At 43.3% G+C, this 13318-nt stretch overlaps 1 protein-coding gene across 1 annotated transcript in view; it reads right to left on the reverse strand.

Annotated features, from left to right (window-relative positions):
• Positions 1–12261, reverse strand: part of FAM234B (family with sequence similarity 234 member B) — a 32918-nt gene extending 20657 nt beyond the window's left edge. The window contains exons 1-2 of the mRNA XM_036761482.1: positions 11946–12261; positions 2469–2867 (exon numbers count right to left, since the gene is read on the reverse strand). Coding sequence (XP_036617377.1) covers positions 2469–2867; positions 11946–12144 — 598 coding nt within the window. The 5' untranslated portion in view covers positions 12145–12261. The remainder of the gene's footprint in view (positions 1–2468; positions 2868–11945) is intronic.
• Between the last annotated feature and the right edge of the window lie 1057 nt (positions 12262–13318).

Below are 13318 nucleotides of genomic sequence, written 5' to 3' on the forward strand. Positions count from 1 at the left end.
TCTGAGGAAATAAGGAAAGACTTCAAGTAGAATGTGATACTTGAACCAAGTCTTAAGAAAAAACCAAGGGTTTCTAAGAGGCAGAGTGCATATCTTGTATGAGAAAGGGTCAAAGCCATGGCACAAAGAAAGGAGATTGTGTGGCATGTGTAATGAATAACAGTAAGGTCAGTTTGGCTAGATTGTAAAGTGAAAGAAGGGGAGTGATGTATAGGCTGGAAAGGTAAATTGGAGCCAGATTGTCAAGAGTTTTCAATGACAGAGGAGTTTATGTTTGATCATAGAGGGAATAGGTAACCAACAGACTTTATTGAGCATGGGAGAAACATAGACCTGTGCTTTAGAAAAACTGCATAAGCTGCTGAATGGAGGATAGACTGGAGGGGAGAACCATGAAGAGTCCAGGTGAGAGATGATAAGGGCCTCAAACTAGGGTGGTGGTCATTTGAGCAGAGAGAAGAAATGTCATAGAAGGAGAAACAAGATTTGTCAACAGTTTGGATATGTAGGGTAAAGGACAGGGAAGAATCAAAGATAACAGCAAGGTTGCAAACTTGAGTGCTTGAAAGGATGGTATTGCCCTAAACAGAAATAGGGAATTCTGAAAGGGTGGGTTTCAGGAGGACACTTAACAAGTTCCATTTTAGATGGTCAACGTTTTAAATGTTTATGGGACAACCAGTTTGAAACGGAGCTCAGGAGAGAGACTAGAGCTAAGTATTCAGGTTAGAATCATCTGCATAGAGATGGTAATTAAACAAAGGAGGACTGCTGAGGTTATGACATGAGAGAGCATAGAAAAGGGGCCAGGGCAGAACTCTGGGGTACACTCACAGTTAGGGGGCACTCCATGGATGATTGGCCAGCAAAGGAGACAGAAGAAGTAGTCAGACAGGTTGGAAGGAAGCAAGAGAGAACACTTACATGAAAACCCAGAGAAGAGAATATTAAGAAGAAAAGGGTGGCAAACAGTGTGACATGCTGCAGAGAGGTCAAGAACGAAAAGAAACAGGAAGAAGCCTTCAGATGAGACAACTAAAAGGTCATAGGTATCTTTCAAAAAAGCAGTTTCAATTCAGTGATTAAGTCAATAGGACGCAAAAAGCTTCTATCATAAGATCAGGACAAGACAGTTATAAGACCTGATCTACAGCGGAAACCACTGGAATTTATCACACTATTCCCTAAGCCTGAGGAGGAAACAACAGTAACAGTCTAAGATAAGGAGAGAATCTTTTCCCTGCCCTTTCAACCCAGTCTATAAAGAGATCCCCAGGTGTCCTATTACTCATTAGTTGGGCCAACTTGCTGGTCAAGATGCACAAAGAACACAAAGGGGCGCAGATTCCCATTTGTAGGAAGGTACCCCAAACCCCAGACACCTTCTTATGCCTTAGGAGGACTGCGGATGGATTAAAAGGATTCACCTTGAAAGGAGCAATTAAGCAGTTTCTATACTAAAATAATTCAAGGGACTGAGGTCCATCTTAACCTTTCTTATTAGGAAACATAACTTTTTTTTAAATCTGCAGACATCTATCTATCCACTGTAAGCTTGTTGAAACACAGCCACTTCTAGAGTGGCTCTAGGAAGCATAGCAAGCAGCATATTAACCACTCACTCTGTACCACCCTAGCCATTTAAGACAGAAAGCAAAGAAGAATAAATAGATTTTTATAGAGGAACTGACGCTTAGCTAAGTGCCTTATCCATGAGATAGCATCTTATCCTTGGATGATCAGGGCCTGGGCTTTTCTTATCACTAGAAATGTCATTTCTGTGGCATTCCACTGCACTGGTGCAGGTGCAAGGAGTGTCTGACTTATAAGAGGTTCTTCCTCTTGGAGTGTACTCCAGACCTGTCACCTGGACAAGGACACTGTAGGGCAATGATTCCCCAGCTTGCACCAGACTTGGAGACAAAGGCCCTGAGTTCAAGTCCTACCTATGCTTGTGCTTTGGGCAAGTCAAAATTTACCTTTCTGAGCCTCAGTTTCTTCATCTATCTACCTCACATGAAAATCAAATGAAATACTACATGCTAAGTGCTTCATAATTGTAAAGTTACCGTATAAATGTAGTTATTGTTACTGTTACATTATAGTATACTATTATAATCAGACAACTCTCTTAGACTACATGATTCAGAGAAAATGCTGAGCTGCATTGGTGGAGGAAGCCTTCTGACAATGAGCTCCATGTACCAATGGAATCTCAGATCCAGTTCCATCCCCTCCAATCAATAGTAAACTTTATTCCAATGAGGTCACAGGTCTGGCACAAAAAAAGAAAAAGCATTAGGTTAATTTCACCTACCCCTAAGTCCCTCCACTTATTACCAAAAAAAAATTTTCAAGAGCTTTGTAACAATTAGAATAAATGTAAATTAATTTTGATTGAAGAATCATGAGATAATCAGGGACCCCATGAAGTTTCAGAAATCCAGAGCTGGAATGGTGCTACTCACCTCCTTCTGGGCCTAAATGGCAGCTCCACATGTTCTGCAGATCTCTGGGAGGGCAAGGGATCAGAAAGGCACATACTAACACCAGGATCATCGAAATCAGGACAGTGAGCAAGAAGATCAACGTGCGCACATGAGACACAAATGAAGATGCTGCCTTTTGCTCCAGACTGCCAAGAGGCGGCGAAGGGTAGCCCTCTGTGGTAACTTCTGACAAATGCTGCTTGGCAGGCCCAACTCCTTCTGCATCCGAGTCAGGGTCTGGCCCTTCTCCCTGAGGGCTCTTTCCATTTTTGACACCCCCATTTTTCTGCTTTAGGTTGAGAACAAGATCATCTTCACTTTCATCACTGTCAGCCTGGGTGAGAGGATCATATTCCCCTAAATCTGGACTCTTCTTCCCTAAGGACAGAGAGAACTGTCACCATAGATAAAAAGGAAAAAAGACAAAACCCAGATGAACTCTAAGGTCTTTGAAGAATGTATTCATTTATGGTCCAGACCAGTGACTTCACTGGTAAACAAACTGTAGGTGAGAAAACTCTTCCACTAGTACATAATAACAATTACTCTGCAATTTGGAGTCCTAGAGAAAAGACTAGAGCACTGAGAGGATGCATGATTTACCCAAGGTCAGGGTGGAGAACCAATGGCCTCGAGGCCATATATGGCCCTCTAGGTCCTCAAATGTGACCCTTTGGCTGAATCCAAACTTCACAGAACAAATCCCCTTAATAAAAGTATTTGTCCTATAAAGTAGGATTCAGTCAAAGGGCTGTGCTTAAGGACCTACAGGGCCACATGTGGCCTTGAGGCCACAGATTCCCTACCCCTGCCCAAAGGGATACCATCAATATTTTGTCAGAGATGACACTTGAACACAAGTTCTCCTTACTGGAAGGCCAGCTATCTATCCACTGTACCACACTGCCTCTTGTATATCAATCAATCAACAAGCATTTATTAAGCACCCACTATTTGCCAGTACTATTTTAGATACTAGGGGCTGCTAGGTGGTGGAGTTGATACAGTGCTGGACCTAAAGTCAGGAAGACTCATCTTCCTGGGTTCAAATCCAGCCTCAGACACTTACTAGCTGGGCAAGCCACTTAACCCTGTTTGCCTCAGTTTCCTCATCTGTAAAATGAGCTGGAGAAGGAAATGGCAAACCACTCCAGTAGCCTGGCCAGAAAAACCCCAAATGAAGCCATGAAGAGCCAGATATGACTAAACAACAACAAATGCTAGGCACTGGAGAAACAAATACATAGAATGAAACAATCCCTGTTCTCGTTCTAATAATAGGAGACACAACAAGAACTTATAACTGTGTAAATATAAGGAAAATAAATACAAGATAGTTAAATACAAAGTAACTAAGGAGACAAAGCACTAGTAGTTGCTAACATTAAGAAAGGCTCCATGCATAGGGTGGTACTTGAGCTGAATCTTGAAGGAATAGAGGGATTCTATGAAGCAAAGGTGAGAAGAAAGTACTCCCCATGTATGGGAGGCAGCCAGTGCAAAGGCACAGAGATAAGAGGTGGTGCAACCTGTGGGATGAAAAGCAACGTTAGTTTGGCTCTACCATAAAGTGAATGGAGAGGAGTACATAAAATGAATCCGGAAACGTGTACGGCACTATGCTGAAGCTTCCTTGAACACCATGCCAGAAGAGTATGAGCCCAGGCAGGTCCTGCCAAGCTGTCAATCTGAGCACCAGCCTAACTAATTTCAGAGAGGATCACATATAAAGAGAATCGATCACTAAGTGATTGCTATTTGGGGGAAGAGCAAATCACGAAGCAGTTTCCTAAAGCATGAAGAAACAGGACCATGGGAAGCTAGGTACCATAGGCAATGAGTCGTCTGTGGAAAGAGAGACAAGCAGTGACAGGATAACTCCAACACCTGCTAAAAACAAAAGATGGCAGCAGCAGAGCAAGGTAGTTATTCTTCTGGAAGCTAACATGGCAAAAACCAAGTGGCAGGCAGCAGCAGAGTCCATGAGAGAGGGGAACAGGGTGGCGGGGTAGGGGAAGGGTGAAAGAAAGCAGCAACTAGGGGTCATGCTGGCAAAGAGAAATGAGGCACAGGGCCCCAGCCCCTATATACAATATAAAGTAACTATGAAATGGGGGAGAGGAGGCAAACTAAGAAAAAAAAAAAGCATTTATTAACTAACTACATGCCAGGCACTGCACTAAACACTTTACAAATATCTCACTTGACCCTCACAACCTCTGAGGTAGGTGCTACCCCAGTTTTACAGTTGAGGAAACTGAGTAAACAGAGGTTAGGCATTCCAAGCATGAGGGACACCTTTTGCAGAGGCAGAAGATGGAACAAGTAGAATAGTTTGCCGGTAGGCAGATTATATGAGCATGGGAATAATGTGAAATGATCCTGGAAAGACAAGCTGGAACCAGATTATTAAGCTTTTAAATGCCAGATAGAGGAGTTTGTATTTTATCCTAAAAGCAACGTAAAGGACTGGAAAAGGGAAAGACCAGAAGCAAGATTGCTGGATACACGATTTACCCAAGGTCAGGGGCAAGGAACCTTCGGCCTGGAGGCCACATATGGCCCTCTAGGTCCTCAACTGTGACGTTCTGGCTGAATCCAAACTTCACAGAACAAATATGAAGTTTGGATTCAGTCAAAGGGCCTAGAGGGCCACATGAGACCTCAAGGCCACAGGTTCCCCACCCCTGCCCAAGGTCATACCATCAACATTTGTCACAAGACACAAGTTCTCCTAACTCTACAGCCAGCTCTCTATCTATTGTACTACACTGCCTCTTCTGTATCTATCAATCAATCAACAAGCATTTATTAAGCACCCACTATTTGCCAGTGGGAGACTATTTCAATAGTCCAGACAAGAGCTAATGAGTGCCTGAAATAGCATGTTGCCTTATGGGAGTGAAGAGGAGACAGATTTAAGAAAAGCTGTACAGTCAAATTGACAAAATCTGGCAACTGATTGGAAATGGGAGAATGAGGAGGGAGCATACGACTCTAAGGTTATGAACCTAGGTGACCAGAAGGATGGTGGGCCCCTAAACAGAAAGTGAAAAGGACACTTGTTTAGGATGAGTTCTGTTTTAAATATGTTAAGTGTGAGATGCCTAAGATTCATTCAGGCGGAGATATAAGATTCAGACTAGGCTAAGCTCATTGGATCACAGATTTAGAGCTGGAAAGGATCTCAAACCCATCTACATTAACTCCTTCATTTTACAAATGAAGAGACTGAGGTCCAAGAAGTGCCAAGTAAACGACTTGCCAAGGCTATGGAATTTGTAAGCTTCAGAGCTGAAATTTGAACCTAGGTCCTCTGACTCCAGACCTAGCACTATGCCATGGTGCATCAAATGAGGGCTGGATACGTTGATTGGAAAGTCATTCAAATAGAAGTGATAACTGGACACATGGTAGCTAAGAAAATCACTGAGCCTCTAGAGAAAAGAGACAATCCAAGATAGAGTCCTGGGGTATGAGAATGCTTAGTGGTCAGGACATGGGTGATAATCCTACAAAGAAGTATCAGTTACAAGAACCAGGAGAGAACGGTATCATAATAATCAGGGCAGAGAGTATATCCAGGTCAATGGTTTTGAAAAGTAAAGAGGTTTGTTGTAGGTAAATGAGAACTGAAAAAAGGTTTGAATTTGGAATCTTTTTTTTAAAGGAAGAGAGCATGGACTGCTTTACCTGTTCATCTTTTTATAGCCACATCTGACACAGAAAAGGTACTTTAAGATGATTGAATTAAAATGGATATTCAGTGCAGTTTTAGCATTAAAGGTTTTAAAATACCTTTGATTTAATTTAATCTATTATGTTCTAATTTGGTGATAACTGATGATATAAGTATATAGTAGCTGAAAGGCTGAGTGATTTAGAATACAAACAAATGGCTTTAAAGTAAGAAAAACGTGGGTGCATATCTGATGCATAATGGACTCTTTAGTTTAGGCAAAAGTATTTTAAACTAACAGTGCTGGAGGCAACTCTTCAAGTTCATAAATTGTAGAACTGTTGGTCTTCATAAGGAGAAGCAGTTTCCTCACTTTCAGCTTAAGAGCTCGATAAAACAATACTATAGCTATTAACCTATACACACATACATATATGTGTTTTAAATATCATATATGTGTTACATACTGGGCATAAATGTGTATGTATACTTGCTCAGGATTCATGCTTGATAATTAAGTTATTATGTAAATTAATGTGTCAGTGAACTTGTAGGAAATAAGATTGGTATTGTTAGACCCTATGTGCCTTTTGTAATAAGGAGCATTTTTTAAATTAAAAGACAATGTTTTAAGCAGTATTCAGAAGTGAATTTCTCACACTTTAAGCTCATGCTAAAAGAGTACCAGAGTCAAAACAATATCACTTTGATATCACTGATTAGAAATAGTGTCATAGTGGAAGGAACACTGGACTTTAGACCCAGAAATATGGATTCTGATTCCAGCTATATCACTGACTAGCAGCTATTCAAGTCAACCTAGTAAGCAACTTAACTTAGGGCTCAATTCACTCAGTTGAAGATTCCATCATCTCTAAGGTCCCTTTGAACTCTTTGATTACCTACAAAATACAGTAAAATCTTGCCAATTCACTCTAAGTTAAAGAAAAATCGTTCCAGTTTAGTGAGCAGCCTAGGTTACAGAATACTTAAGAAATTTAGTTGGTTGATTTCTTAAGCTTTTACATAATGTAACTGATAACTTGCTAGGTGATTTATAAAAACTAATAGAAGCTTGGGGCAGCTAGGTGGCACAGTGAGTAGAGCACCGTCCCTGGAGTCAGCCAGACCTGACTTCAAATCTGGCCTCGGACACTTGACACACTTCCCAGCTGTGTGTGACCTTAGGCAAGTCACTTAACCCCAACTGCCCTGCCCCTCTCCCTCCAAAAAAAAAAGCTAATAGAAGCTTTAACAGATAAGGAATGTTTGTAAATAACACATTCTTTTCAAAACAAGGCTCCCTATGTGAAAATGTTTAATAAGACTATATATGTAGAGCCTATATGAGATTGCACACCATCTTGGAGAGGGGGGAGGGGAGGGAAGTGGAGAAAATTTAAAACTTATGGAAATGAATGCTGAAAACTAAAAATAAATTAATTTTAAAAAATACAAACAAGGCTCCCACTGAAGTGGTCCCTGAAAATAGTTCTTAGCCTCATTATAAAGCAAGTTAAACATGTCTTCTTTACACTGTTAAAAGCTACTTACCAAATTCTTTTCCCCAGATAGTATAAAGGTAAACTTCTGGCCAATCAATAAAATGCAAATTCTAAATTAGCAAAGCCATAAATTAATAAGAACTTCCTGAAGGTTCACAAAATGACACCAAGAGTAAAACATTCCTTTGCCACCAAGTTTCAGCTGCCACTTTCTTCTTCCCCCAATATGGCTCCCTTGTTCCATTGGTTCAGGAAGCTCTATTTTGAGGAAAGGCCCAGCCTAGCCAACTTCCATTCCCAGGGGTTCATCATCATGCCTAATACAAGTACCTTCTCCTGGCTCCCCCCACCCCCATCTCCCCTCTCCTGCTTTTCAACTTCCCCTTATGCGTTATCTTCCACCATTAGAATGTAAGCTCCTTGAGGGCAGGGACTGCCCTCTCCCCACACTTTTTTTTGGCTTCTATTTGTATCCCCAAGTGCTTAGTATAGTGTTTGGCACATGGTGAGTGCTTAACAGGGCAGTTAAGTGAAGAGGATAGAGCACTAGGCCTAGAGTCAGGAGGAGCTGTGTTCAAATTTGACCTCAGACACATACTATCTGTGTGACCCTGGGCAAGTTGCTTAACCTTGTTTGCCTCAGGTTCTTCATCTATAAAAGGAGCTGGAGAAGGAAATGGCAAACCATTCCAGTACCTTTGCCAAAAATAAAAATTAAAAAAAAAACAAATGGCATCACAAAGAGTCAGACACAAACAACAAAGTGCTTAATAAATGCTTGCAGACTTGACTTAAAGGTACTAAGATATACAAGGATTTGCTCAAGATCGTTCTGACACTCAAGTCATTTAGTGACCTACTCTGACATGCTTAACTATGAGTTATAGTTATAACTTTATTTCCCCAAGTTATAGCTTGGCTTTTCTTGGTAAAATAAGGGAGACTCAGGAGAAGATATAAATAATGTAGTGACCTAATCAAATACATCACAGCATACATAAAAATGAGTTTTCCACTTGTTAATTGAGTATGCACAAGAGTACAAATAGAAAGAGACATAAATAGGTCAGAAAGACAGGGAAATGTAAGCACAAAACTTCCCTAAATACTTCTGGGGACACAATTCAGGGCGTGACAAATACACCTAAAGAGTGATGGTTTGGGGGACCAAGGGACACAAATTCAGCCTAAGAATGTATATTTTTAAATGTCCTTGTGGCACTCGGACTAAGGTCATGCTTAATTAATAGCAACCACTCACCCAAGCTTAAAACAGCCCTGAAAATCTGGAACAGGTGATTAATCATGCCAGCAGTACATTTTCATTGTTACTAATTAAACTCATTATATGACAATAAATCAAATACTTTCCCCCTTCCTTTGTTTTTAATGAAAGTTTAATGGGTGAAAGTATTCATCAGTAGAATTTTTTTATCCTTATGCTTCTGGGGTCTGACATTAACTCATCACCTCAGGACCCTTTCACCTAACTAAAGGTATTAACTGAAGAAATTAAGAGATACACAGAATTACAGCCCACAGCCCCTGAGTTTCTAAACTACCACCATGCTGACTACCCCCAAAGTGTAAGACAATAAAGAATCATAAAAAATTAACTTATTTCATATATCAAGACACCAAGAAAAAAATAAAGGAAAAAGTGACAAATAGCTCTGTACTTCAAAATATAAAGCAACTGGTTCCCAGATTAGAAAAAAAAACAAGACACACCTGACTGCTTTAAACCATGTGCCTCCACAAAAAGCCTGAAGAATAAATGGACTTTGGCAAAATTTCACACCTTGTCAGAAGTCCAAGTTTCTGAAACTAAATACTTCACTGAGTCTCCTAGCCCCAGGCTTAAGGATGAGAGTTGAGAAGAAGTTAATAGTTTCTGAAACAATATCCTTCCTACATCCACATCTTCCAAGCATAACTAATAACCTATGTTGACACAGAATAAGGAATTTAAAAAAGAAATTCCAATTTTTTTGATACAGCCTTTCCCCTGTTCTGGAAGAGTTAAGTCACTCAATTTTGGAACTCCTGATGACTGGGCTGTCCTCATTGCTGACAGTCCAATATATCTAGCCCTCCCAAGTTCCCTGACCATGCTTCTCCCAGTCATCTTGCAATGCACCCCTGAGCACACCACCTGGACTCCCTCTTTCTAAATCATCATTTCCTGGGATCAGTATGTAAATCAACATTACTACTACTTCTGGTAAGAGCCATTCAATCCATAGCCCTATGATTCCAATTCACTCACCATCCCAGTAACTTTTTTGACTAAAATACCCTTCCCTAGCCATAACTCCCCTATGTGTAAGCCCCCAACTAGAGTGCAAACTCATTGTGGGCAGGGACTGTCTCTCTTTTAAATCTATATATCCTCTATCCCCTATCCCCCACTTAGCACACAGTGCCTTCATAGTATGAGCTTAATTCATTCATTCAATCTTGATCTCCAGATCTTGGGAGATACCAGCCCAGAATGTAGGAGGTCTTCATTCATATAAAGTCAATCAGTCTCACCACATACAGATATGTGCTACTTCCTAAATTTAAATTCCCCAGTATATTTAGCCCCTCACAAGAGAAGCAGTGTAGTGTAGACAGAGTTGTGGTTCAGTCATGTCAGACTGTTTGTGACCCCATTTGGGGTTTTCTTGGCAAAGACACCAAAGTGACTTGCCATTTCCTTCTCCAATTCATTTTACAGATAAAGAAACTGAGGCAAACAGGGCTAAGTGACTTACCCAACATCACCCAGCTAGTAAGTATCTAAGGTCACATTTGAACTCAGGTCTTCCTGATTCCAAGCCCTGTGCCCCAAGTGGATTCAGGTCCCACCTCCGGTTATGTGACCCTGGGCAATTCATTTAACCTCTCAGTTGGCCTAGACAACTAAAATATATATGTAGCAGAGAAAGTGCTGACCTGCGTTGGTACAGGGAATTCCTTATGTAAATGAAATTATAGGTCTATAGTCTACACAGACTCTTAGAGAGATCACATTAATAATTATCCCAGCGTCCTTGTGACGTAGTATGCAAGTACTAATAAAAAGATTGCTTTCAGGTGAAAGGCAAAGTTTGGATACAAAACAGAATTCTCCCTTCCAACGCTAAGGCCAGGAAACCCAGTTGCATAAATTAAGTGGCAAACTCCAGACTGCTAAGAGCCCAAGTCACAGTGCTATGTTAAGCTCTTGGATGAAGCCAGTGAGGGGATTCACTTTTCCCACTCCCGGTTTAATGTTAATGTTAAGGATATACATATAGCTGAATTACTTTTCTTGAAGAGAAGGGTTTCACTCAGACAAAACAAATGCCTGGGGTGTCATTTGAGTCTACGTCTGTTAGAGGAAAACTAAAAGCATAGTCTCATCCTGGTGGTGATAGGGCACTCATTCTGCAAGCCCGGCAGTCCTGCGGGTGTACACCATCTTCACTATCAACTCCTGAGATACCTTCTTCGGGACTGCCAAACCTCAGCTGACAAGGGGGATAGAAAGGAACGCCTCCACACTCACTTTCAGGTCGTCACCTTCCTCTCCCTCCCCCATTCTGCACCTCCTACGTCTGAGAAGAAGAAAAAAGACTAGCTCTGGTTTGACTCCTTCACCCCATCCCCCATCCGGACCCACAAAAAGTGCCGGGGAAGAGGAAAGCTTGTGTCTGGAGAGTGCAGACCTCGCCTGGGTCCTGCGTTGCGGCCGAGCACCGGTCAGGAGCCGGCCGGCGCTGCGGCTGCGGGTGAGGCCATAGACGCCGGTGCTGACCCTGGTGCTGCCGATGCTGATGCTCGGGCGGAGGATGCTGGGGCTGATGCAGGTGCCGCGCCTGGGCCCGCACCCGCTGGCCCCTCGCACCGCCTCCCCTAGCCGAGGCCGAGGACAGCGCCGCTCGCCCCATCCCGCTCCCGGGCTCGCACATCCACCCGGGACTCCTTCTCAAACATGGACCCCATTTCTTGGGGTCCCTCTCCCTGAGCCCGGGGAAACGAGCGGACCCCAAGAGAAGCGCGGAGAGAGGCCCGTCCCCTTCCCCCCAACCCCCGGGACGCGCCGGCCACCGGCGACCCCAAGGACCCGGCTTCTGCTGCCTCTACTTTTCTCAGCCCCCATCTCCGCTCCCCCTCCCCACTGAGGTGGGCACTAAACCCTGGGGTCTGCCCGGCTACCTCCTCCTTCTCCTCTTTCCCCGCCCCCTCCTGGAGGAGCCCGAGGTGGGCGAGGGGCGGGGTGGTCCTGGAGACTCAACGCCTTACCTGGGAGCTTGAGCGCACGGGACAGCACGGTCGCCATAGCTGTGTCCGCTAACGCGCGTGCGCACAGCCCCAGGACCTGACGGGAAATGAAGTTCCCGGGAGGCCGAGGCTTCGGTGGAGCGTGGGACCGGGCTGCGCGGAGGAGAGCGTAGCTGCAGCGTGTATACGGGGTTGTGTGCAGCTGCATCTCGGGGCCCATCCCAAGGGATGTGCGAGCACTACCTGCAAGCCAGACGGGATCTGAGTGTAAAAGCCGCTGTGCCCAAGCATGCTGTTAAATGTGCGCCCACTTTCCCTTTCCTCCTCCCCTCTTTTTCTCCTCTTCCTGTCCTTCCACCCCTCCTCCTCTCCTCCCCCTCCTTCCCTCCTCTTCTTCTCTTCTCCTTCCCCTTTCCCCTCCCCGCCCCCATGTGGACCTGGCAGTGGTTCACCTCCACCTCCCTCCCTTCTATCTCCCTGCCACCTCCTCCTCCCTCCTCTTTTTCCCCTCTCTCCTTGTCTTCATCCTCACCTCTTCCTCTCCCTTCCCTTTTCCCCTCTTCTTGCTCTTCCCCTTCTTTCTCCTCTTCCTCCCCTTTAAACTGACTGGACAATTCCCCTGGTCCTGGCCCAAGACAGAGCAGGCGGTACCTAGGCATATACAGAAAAGGCCTGGTATTTTCCAGGCTGCAGGTGCTTTGGCTGTAATCTCCCTCTCCCTCCCCCGTGACATCACAAACTTACCAGTTTGTTTCCCTTGCACTGCAGCCTGAACATTCTTCCATAGGGAAAGGGATAGAGGAGAGTCTAACATCAGCTTTTTATTCCCCACTTCCATTCATTCAACCTGGAGGTTGAGATCACCCTAACTTAACTTCACCCTGGAGGGCTGAGTAGCACTAGGTGTTTTTTGGAAAGTTATACGCCCACTGCAAGAAAAAAAAAAAAAGAGGACATAAAACAGAATGGTCCTCAAACCTTGTGCTTCTTCAGCGATGGAAGAAGAATGTTGGAAATAGCCAGCATTTATATAATGCTTTAAGGTTTGCAAAACATTTTACTTGTTTACATGTGGTCCTCACAACCCTAGAAGATAGCTGCTGTTATTATCCATATTTAACAAAAGGAAACAGTCATAGAAAGGTTAAGTGACTTGCCCAGGGTCACACACATAGCTAGAAAGGTAGAATTCAAACTCAGATCTTCTTAAGCTGAAGTCCAGCATTCTATGCACTGGTCAAAGAATGCTAAGAGACACCGTTTAGGCCATCCATCAACATTAATTCAGTTGTTTGTATTCTAAATGTAATATCCTTGCCCAGTAGCCAATCAGTGCACATGTTAATGTTATTGTCCCCATTTGGGGTTTTCTTGGCAGAAATAATGGAGTGGTT

The sequence above is a fragment of the Trichosurus vulpecula genome, chromosome 5, assembly GCF_011100635.1.
Source record: "Trichosurus vulpecula isolate mTriVul1 chromosome 5, mTriVul1.pri, whole genome shotgun sequence".
NCBI lineage: Eukaryota > Metazoa > Chordata > Mammalia > Diprotodontia > Phalangeridae > Trichosurus > Trichosurus vulpecula.